Here is a 9,761-nt window from a genome sequence, read left to right on the forward strand (position 1 = left end):
GGAGTCAACATGGGCCAGAATCCTAGTGGAATGCTTTCGACACCTTGTAGAGTCCATGCCCCGACAAATTGAGGCTGTTCTGGGGGCAAAGGGGGCCGCTCAGATGTACGAATATTAGATTCTGACTTGTAGATCATTTATTATCAGACTTGTAGATCATTTACATGTTTCAATTCAGTCATGTTTCAACCTGTCCTGATTCAACAGACACTTACCTCTGGGTGAGTCATGTAAAGTTTCTCCCCATTTTCTCTTGCTTGCTCTAGTTGTCGCTCACTCAATCTCACACATGCGCAGTTGCAGAGAAGAGGAAGAGATTAGCCAATTACACCCATTTCTAATAACAACATGTTGTATCTTTTTTGTATGCCAGACAGTGCCTGATTTGACCTTGTCTGGTTTTCAGTGCAGTATTACACTTGGCTCTGACAACTTTTGAATGCTGAAGGTGCCGCTCAGATGTACGAATATTAGATTCTGACTTGTAGATCATTTATTATCAGACTTGTTGATCATTTACATGTTTCAATTCAGTCACAAAATATTAGAGGTATTTCCAGAAGGCAGAGAGAAAAACGTCATAGAACAGGCGTTGTGTAACGTTTGGGTGTATATTTAGTGGTTTTGCACATCTTTCGTGATTTATGAAGACACTAACATTTTTTATTTGAGAATTTGTGAATGTGTTTGCTATTGTTATGAAGTTTTAGCTTTCAGTATTACTGTTTTTGCATTCTGTATTCTGATTTCTGTTCTTATGCTTCTGCATCATGGGATGAAGGTGAAGACCTCGAGGGGGGCTGCCAGAAGCAAACGTTGAACCAAAATAACTGCTTGGCTGGGGAAAAAATAAATGTAATAAATTATATGATTTTAAGTCCTTTATTGTTATTGTAATTAATTCCTTTCAGTCATGTTTCTTTTTATTGTATTTTTAATAACAATATGTCAATAGGTTTCAGTTACCACAAGACCAGTTGTTAACCAAAAAGTACCACAGGACCATATAGACCCCATAAAAAAACCTTGTGGTACAGCTAGGATCACGATTACCACATAAACCTGAATTCCTGTGGTATACAGCTACCACACAATTTACCATTACAACAACAATTACCATACCATGCGGTTACACCAAATAACCACAAACAAAAATCATTGAATTATCACATAAAAACAACAAAATGATCACACAAAACCACAGGATTTGTACCCCAGCAATAACAAATTCATGCAGTAAAATGTTCCAAAATACCACACAATGTCTGGATATCACAGATCAGGTACCACAGGAATAGCCCAGAGTTCCACCCCAATGGGCAAAAACTGGTTGAATCAACATTGTTTCCACGTCATGTCAACCCCAAAAACAAATGTGATGATGTTAAATCAAAGTGGAAAACTGATTGGATATGCAAAAAAAACAACGTTTTACCCAGCTTTTAACCTAAATCCAATGACATGGTGACATTTGTTGTTGATTTCACGTTGAATTCATGGTTAGTTGACAAATAAACCAAATGTAAATCAAAACTAGATGTTGAACTAATGTCGGTGCCCAGTGGGACAGCACTACCACAGGAGAAGTACCAGAGGAATACTTGACTGTGTGTGGTAAAATTACCACAGGACATTTTTGTAAGGGAGGGAGTACAAAAAATGATTGTAAACCAAGCAGCATAGAGCTAGGAGATGAGCACTGCTGGCACTACCAAGCATGGGAGATGTACATAAAAAGGCCTGTAGTGGAGGGGGTGAGTACTATGTGAGTGTCCAGGTCTGGATGGGAGCAGTGCGGTGAGAAGGGCTACTGACACTGGGTGGGATACTATGAGGCTGTCTGGTTCCCCCTGGCTCACACCACCGTCAGAAGGCATAGACCTCACAGGAGCACACAGCTACTCTTGGACACTTTCTTACTAATGAGATCATGCTGCGTGGTGGCCAGCGATTGGATCAAGCCCCAGAAGTGCTTGAAGGTGATTCCCTCACCGTCCGACACACCCATCTGTTTCATCATCATGCCCAGGCCTTGCTCTGAGCCTCCAGTCTGGGTGAGGGAGGGAGCACAAAAACAACTCTTTATTATATAGGCACGGTATTTAACACTTAATAAGCACTTATTGACAGGTAATAAGAAATAAAGTAATCATGCATAGACATGTATTAGCAGGAAGTTAGCAATTAGTCTATTACACTTTTGAGAGTATAACATTGTTGCCTACATTACTCGGTAGACTATATTCACAACAGTACTACTGATATCCTCAGCGTAATAATTATGTTTGACTTCATAATCCAATATTGGCCACTCTTCAACTGTACTGTATGCAGCTGTATCAACCTGGACTCAGGGGTAGACGTAACATAGTACATGTAAATTTTTGTCCCTCCATTGAGTATGTAGATATGGCGGAAGCGTGGGTGAACGCTCAAATGGAGGTGCGAGGGGAATGGAGTGATTTGGTATTCAGCCAAAGTGTGTACTTTGTCAACTGTGTCATATGTTCCAGACTTTGTTACCCTCTAGTGGTTATAGATCCATGGCTCTTTTTCTAGGAATCGCCACCATATTTTACAATAGGTATGGGGTTATTTTCTGCAGTGGTGTAAAGTACTTAAGTAAAAATACTTTAAAGTAATACTTAAGTCGTTTTTTGGGGTATCTGTACTTTACTTCACTACATTCATAAAGAAAATAATGTACTTTTTACTCCATACATTTTCCCTGACACCCAAAGTACACATTACATTTTGACAGGATAATGGTTCAATTCACTCACTGTCAAGAGAACATCCCTGGTCATCCCCACTGACCCTTATCTAGCGGACCGGACCGACTAAACACAAATGCTTTGTTTGTAAATTAATGTCTGTGTTGGAGTGTGCCCCTGGCTATCCGTAAATAAAATAAAAACAAGAAAATGGTGCCGTCTGGTTTGCTTAAATATAAGGAGTTTGAAATGATGTATACTTTTACTTTTGTATACTGAAGTATATTTTCTCAATTACATTTATTTTGATACTAAAGTATGTATAAAACCAAATACTTTTAGACTTTTACTCAAGTATTATTTTACTGGGCGACTTTCACTTTTACTTGAGTCATTTTCTATTAATATGTATCTTAAACTTTACTCAAGTAGGACATTTGAGTACTTTTACCACCACTGATTTTCTGCTTATACAACCTTTCGACGCCAAACCCACCACTGGTGTGCGTGGCCAAAGAGCTCTATTATGATGTCATCTGACCACGGCACCGGTTCTAACTCCAGTCGTTTACATTTGTTGGATGACATGAAAATAGAGCTCTTTGGCCACTCGACCTGAATGTACTGTATGTCCTAGCTGTTGTGGCTAACTATTGTGTAGCAGAAATACTCTACTTGGTTGTCAAGTGGTGGATGAAGTCGACTTGGTGCAAGGAGTCATATTACAATTAGGCCTACAGTTGTTCTGCTCTATTCATAAGGAAAACTGTTATTTACTTCTCTGTCAGATCGTTTAATCCCCCTCCAGATGAGAGAACAACCTTAAACCTTCATCACTTGTTCATATATTTGAACTGTCCTTTTCCTGTTTTTCAGAAGCATAGCTATCTTTGTCACCCTCTGGCAGATTCAGACTCGTCCTGGAAAACCGCCTTAGGCCTCAGACAAGTAAGCAGCGAGTTCCAAAATGAAGATACTTTGCCCTTTTTAATGTTTCAAATAAAGCATGTGTCCGATTCAGTTCGTAGCGAGACGTTTAACTTTAAAGGGCCAGTGCAGTCCCAAAATGTTTTATTCTGTTTTATATACACTGAGTGTACAAAACAATAAGAACACCTGCCTAATATTGAGTTGCACCCCCCCTCTTTTGCTCTCAGAACCGCCTCAATTCGTCGGGGCATGTACTCTATAAGGTGTCGAAAGTGTTCCACAGTGATGCTGGCCCATGTTGACTCCAGTGCTTCCCAAAGTTGTGTGAAGTTAGCTGGATTCCTTTGGGTAGTGGACCATTCTTGATACGGGAAACTGTTGAGCGTGAAAAACCCAGCAGCGTTGCAGTTCTTGACACAATGAGGATGCCCAGGCACCTACTACCATACCCTGTTCAAAGGCACTTCAATATTTTGTCTTGCTCATTCACCCTCTGAATGGCACACATACACAATACATGTCTCAATTGTCTCAAGGCTTAAAAATCCTTCTTTAACCTGTCTCCTCCCCTTCACCTACACTGATTGAAGTGGATTTAACAAGTGACATCAATAAGGGATCATAGGTTTCACCTGGATTCGACTGATCAGTCTATGTCATGGAAAGAGCAAGTGTTCATGTTTTGTACACTCAGTGTATATTTACACACTATGAGGTTGGAATAATACTGTGAAATTGTGAAGAGCTGTTTATAAAGACTGGCTGAAATGTCAGCCTGTTTTGGTGGGATGGAGTTTTGGCCTGCCTGATGACATCACCAGGCGGTAAATTAGTTAATAGACAAATAACAAAGAGTTTTAAACCTCTCTGCCAATAACATCTAGTTTTCAAGTTATATATCCCTCTCATTAGGCTCGTCCAATTAGGCCCCTCACTCAGAGCACTCCCAGACAGTCCTAGTTAAATTACATTTGTTTATTTTTGACCATTTTAATAGAAAAACATAACAGTAAAGTACTTAATTGTTACCCAGAAATGATTTGATATTGAGAGAAAATATGGCTGCATTGGGCCTTTAAACCATGGACATCCAGATAGTTTACAATCCAGCGTAGGTGCTCAGGATATGTGCTAACATGTTTAAAACTCAATTGGTTACTGAGTGCCAAGTAGATTACAGCCAAGTTTATTTTGCATCCAGCCTGGCAACCAACGCCTACAGGCTTTTCCTGAGTGTTTGTTTGGGAGTCATAGGATGCGGTGTGTACTGTGTGTGTGTGGTTGAGTGGGGGGGGGTAAGAGTCAGAGCCACGCCCTACTGGTAGAATCAATGGCAGGTGTGGCCAGGGAGGGTGAGGGCAATGCAGCCGACCGTTGTAGCTTATGTACCTTGACTAAGTTGGGCAGCTGGGAGGCGAGGAGGTCTTTGAACTCTTTGGTTTGGAGCGTGGGACCTTTATTGGCCGCAGCGGCATGGAACTTTGTGACCAAAGTGTTGATGGCCTTTTCCAGGTCGGAGTGCTGCGCCAGAGGAGGAGAAATAAACGTGTTAGGGTATATAACAATAAGGAAAGCATTATCTGACAGTACTTTGAAGTTCATTATGTGACGTTTATTATTATAATAGATCATTAAAAAAGAAAGAGAGAAAGTTAACATATTCTCGAGACAGACTCCCATGGTGTGTGTCAAACAGTGGAGGCTGCTGAGAGGAGGACGGCTCATCATAATGACTAGAACGGCGCGAATGGAGTGGAATAAAATACATAGGAACCATGTGTTTGATACTATTCCACTGATTCTGCTAAAGCCATTACCACGAACCCGTCCTCCCCAATTAAGGTGCCACCAACCTCCTGTGGTGCCAAAGTGTACCGACCTCCACTCACTTCAGTCCCAAATACCAACAAAATGTCAGACACTCACATCCGTCCTCAAGTGCATATCTTGCATGCCTCCACGTGTTTGAACCCTACGCAAAGATACCACTCTTGATGTTTAACCCTGTCCTTGAATTACTTCATCTCAACAACATCGAACAACACTGCAGCATTCTTCTCCGCACATATCACGCACTTCTCCATTCAGTTAATTAACTTGCACCTTTCACAGTATCAGTGTCACTGAAAGCTTAGTGGTTAACCAACTCTGTGTCGCTTTTGTCAGTGTTGAAAAGTTAGTATAGTGCTATAAACCTAATAAGCCACAAAACAACTAACAGTATGCTCATGGGTGACATAGGATGAGTTTTAAAGAAAAAATTGTGAGAAATAATATGCTGAGGGAAAAGTACAGTTATACAGTTAGTTATACTTCCAGGTTACAAATCACCTGTTTGGAAAGTAGACCGTATGTTTGTCAGTGGAATATGAAACTGTCACACAGACTTGTTAAGTTGGTCATTGTGAAGGACATCATTCCATACTCTCTTTAAACCAACATCCAAACACCCAATCTATTGTAACTGTTGGGTTTTTGTTCATATTACTTTTTATTTATATCCTAAATCACTGACATTAAATAACTGTTCAGGGACTTTGCTATGTCACTCACCCCTATTCAAATAGATATTTGAATACGCTATTGAAATGTGAGCATCTGTGGGTGGGGCGGGAGGAGTAAGTTTAAGTAACGAGAGACTATTGGAAGGCACATTCAGACAACTGGTCTACATGTAGAAGGTACTGGAAATACCTGCAGGCTGGGGTAGCTACAGTATGACAGCTCAACCCCTCACTGTTTATTTTCAGGGTGTGCCAGGGGCGGACTACAAATGCCAGATGGGCTGTTCAATTTCTTTACCTATTGGGCCTGTCTAACTTTTCTTTTTCACACAAAATGTTCACTATCTTGTTAATAATAGGGGCCTCGAGGAAAAAAATTGGGTTTTGTGTCAGTCCGTCCGTCTGTCTGTCTGTTCGTCTAGCTGTCATCCCTCACTAATCTCCAAAGAAGGTCTCTGTGGCTTAGGCCATGGGGACAGAATAAGAAGGGACTGATTGCCTCCCCGTGCTTTCCATTTCCACACATGGTCTGTCTATAGACACAATTGAGAATTGCTTCTTGCTCCCTCAACAGCATATGGCCTAGATTAATTTGTTATTGTCCACATTCTTTGCTGCTGTCCAGCATGCACACTGATCAGTGCATTGAAATGATTCGTGGTAAACTCAAGTTAAGCTGGCAAGAGTGCATGCAAAGTTGGCTATATGCAAACGCCTATAGGATTTAATACGATCTCATGGAGTGTGTCATGATATAAATTGGATAGCATAATATGTCAATGGAATTTTGGTTAAACTACATCTGTGCCACTTCCAACGGTAATCAGAACGATGCGTAGAAGTGGGGGGAAAGTTATCACCAAAATAACAACTCCATTTCGTTGCTTCTAGGATGTGTAAAGCCACCATCTCCTCAACTGCAACGTTTTGACAAGTGCTGATGAATGAAAATGAATGAATGACATTTTATTTTCATGTCAAATCGCCAATTGGCAACCCATCCCTAATGGGATTAATTGACACATAAACAAACATTACAATAATTCACTGTGAAATGATAATTCTTCTTCCAGTGTTCTCTGCATTGCACATCGCATAAAGAGTGAAAAAATGTATGGTAAAAATCAATACATAATAGTAAATAAGGTTATCCAAACAATAATTACATCCCTAGAGCAGTAAAAGAATATACATACATACATACATACATACATACATACATACATACATACATACATACATACATACATACATACATACATACATACATACATACATACACACTGTATATATACACATACATACACACATACATACATAAATAAATACAGAAAAAGAAACCGAAGGTATGATATTAAAATTGTATAGTAGGCCTACCTGTTCAGCCATTTAGATCGTTTTGTGCTGTCCTTTTTCAAAGTGAAGTTTTCTCTCTGCGATGTTCAGTAATTGCTACTTTTCTTGCTCAGCGTTCAATTGCTTCTGTCACATATTGGCAAGATTCCTAAATGATCCCACTCAAGAAAAGAAAAAAATGCAACTTCATTCCACCTTCCGTGTCAGTCAGAGAAAGCTATGGGAAAGTACAGTGTGCTCAGTGTAACCCGATGCATTGGGACTGTAAAACTTCACGAGGCAGACAGTACCACATGCAGTCATATAGGCATACCACCCGTATATTATTGCAAAGTTCTCTTTAATTTAGAAGTTCTGCAGAGAGTAGCCTACACAGTTGTGCATTTAAAATGTATTTGCTATTCAAGAAGAGCCTGGGGGTGCTTCCCTCAACATCTGGAAACATTTAGCAAAAGTTGAAACTGTCTGCAAGTTTAGACTGGAATTTTTCTTCTTTATTGTTGCAATTTTTAACCCCTCATATAAGCCTACCTATTTTATGCAGTTTCTGTAAAGCTTTGAATATCCTCCTAAAATAATACATTTCTCAATAGGCCTATTGTAAGAAACCTTTATGAACCATGCATACATGGACGGTCCTTATGGGCAGGTTTTTTTTTCGAGGTTGTTTGTAATTGAAGTCGTTTGTCATTGTCCATTCCAATTACCATTAGGTCTACATTCATTTTTACAAAGGTATCAGAGGTTGATAAGGACGTGCTGGCGAACTAAAAAGTGATGTGTGCACAATGAACAGGCACGAGAACATTCTTGGAAGTATTAACAGAGTGGTGGGGAGACATGGGACTCGATAAAACTGTTTCTGTCCATAAATTGTCATAGGCCTATTGAGGTGTTTACATGAAAACCAGTCAACCAGATCCTTCATCATGCTACCACAAAGAAATGGGCTGTTGCAGCCTGGTCTCATTGACTATACGTAACATAGGTAAACAAATCCGGGACACTCAAATTACCATGATATGTTGCGTTTGGTATCGTTACATAAGACACAAGGTTACTTAACGCAAAAGCAAAATTGTAATTCGTAACATATCATCCAGGAATGAATACATACCATGCGAAACATAACATACTGTATCATCCTAAATGATTTGTCTTGGATTTACGTACAGAATAATATGAAATGCTATGAGACCAGATTGGCTGTTTTGACAGGCCTAAATCTAGCCTAGATACTGGATCTGCACAGTCAGGTCCAAACTCGTTGCTTCGCACTACCACCCACCTCTGTTAAACACATGCTTGTAAAAACGAATTCATGTCATAATCGAAGACCACGGTAAAACAGTTCATGTGTCTCTAGAATGCGCAGCTGTTTGGTTTCACATGCGTGTTCAATAGCGACTGGTATCCCTGGGGAGAAGGGTGTGTCCTCCCTTCAGAGTTTTCGATGTTCTGCTCTCTCGCCACTCCTCCTCGCTGTCTTCCAGAAAAACAGACACCACTCCCAAATTTGTAAAGCCACAGGATCAAGTGTATTTGAGAGGGTTGGCAAGCTCTAACTCAGGTATCTGTCAATGTCTCAGATGCAATGTCTCATTGCTGAGACGTTTAGGCCTATGTTGAAATGACACTGTTCAGGAGACTAAGGGATGGCCTAAATGCTACAGTGTACCTACTATTTATACAATAGTCAAATACGGCATTGATGATCAACTTATCTTTCATGATTTTAAGATGAAAAACTCCTCATGAATGAACGAGAGTACAGCATGAGTAAATAACTTATAGAAGCTACTTCATAAAAGACAAACAAACACACACACAATTATTCATATACATATATGTTTTTTGTAACAATGGCGCCGGAGAAGAAGGCTGACGTTTTACGTGTCCCCAACCGATTGTGTTTTCTTTCATTCGTTTATTTGCGTTGTTTGTAACTTTTTTTTACTTATTTTGTACATAATGTTGCCGCTACCGTCTCTTATGACCGAAAAGAACTTCTGGACATCAGGACTGTGATTACTCACCATGGACTGGCAGAATATTGTTTTTCCTTTAACGAGTCTGACGAGCCTGACACGAATGATATACTGCTTTCTCGGGAACAGGCCCAGATCCCCGTGATTTGCGTGAAGAGGAGGTGGAGAAAAAGGGGCCAGAGGGTGCCTTCTGAGAATTTGTAGGCGATCGAATAAACCCCCACTTCTCTCCATTCTGCTAGCAAATGTGCAATCTTTGGAGAATAAAA

General features: G+C 40.1%; 1 protein-coding gene across 1 annotated transcript; it reads right to left on the reverse strand.

Moving 5' to 3' along the window:
* Nucleotides 1-868: 868 nt before the first annotated feature.
* LOC106569874 (protein S100-A13) lies at nucleotides 869-7,743 on the reverse strand. Its single transcript, XM_014141581.2, has 3 exons — nucleotides 7,526-7,743; nucleotides 5,034-5,165; nucleotides 869-2,050 (listed from the first exon to the last, which is right to left on the reverse strand). The coding sequence occupies exons 1-3, from the start codon at nucleotides 7,535-7,537 to the stop codon at nucleotides 1,883-1,885; spliced, it is 312 nt and encodes a 103-aa protein (XP_013997056.1). The 5' UTR covers nucleotides 7,538-7,743; the 3' UTR covers nucleotides 869-1,882.
* Nucleotides 7,744-9,761: the final 2,018 nt, after the last annotated feature.

Source organism: Salmo salar, chromosome ssa14 (genome assembly GCF_905237065.1).
Source record: "Salmo salar chromosome ssa14, Ssal_v3.1, whole genome shotgun sequence".
Taxonomy (NCBI): domain Eukaryota; kingdom Metazoa; phylum Chordata; class Actinopteri; order Salmoniformes; family Salmonidae; genus Salmo; species Salmo salar.

Bases quoted from the DNA above. Each gene is read 5' to 3' on its own strand.
- LOC106569874 (XM_014141581.2), bottom strand. The intron at 2,051-5,033 runs GTACATAAGCTA...TCCCTCACCCAG, and splicing joins AGCTGCCCAACTTAGTCAAG to ACTGGAGGCTCAGAGCAAGG.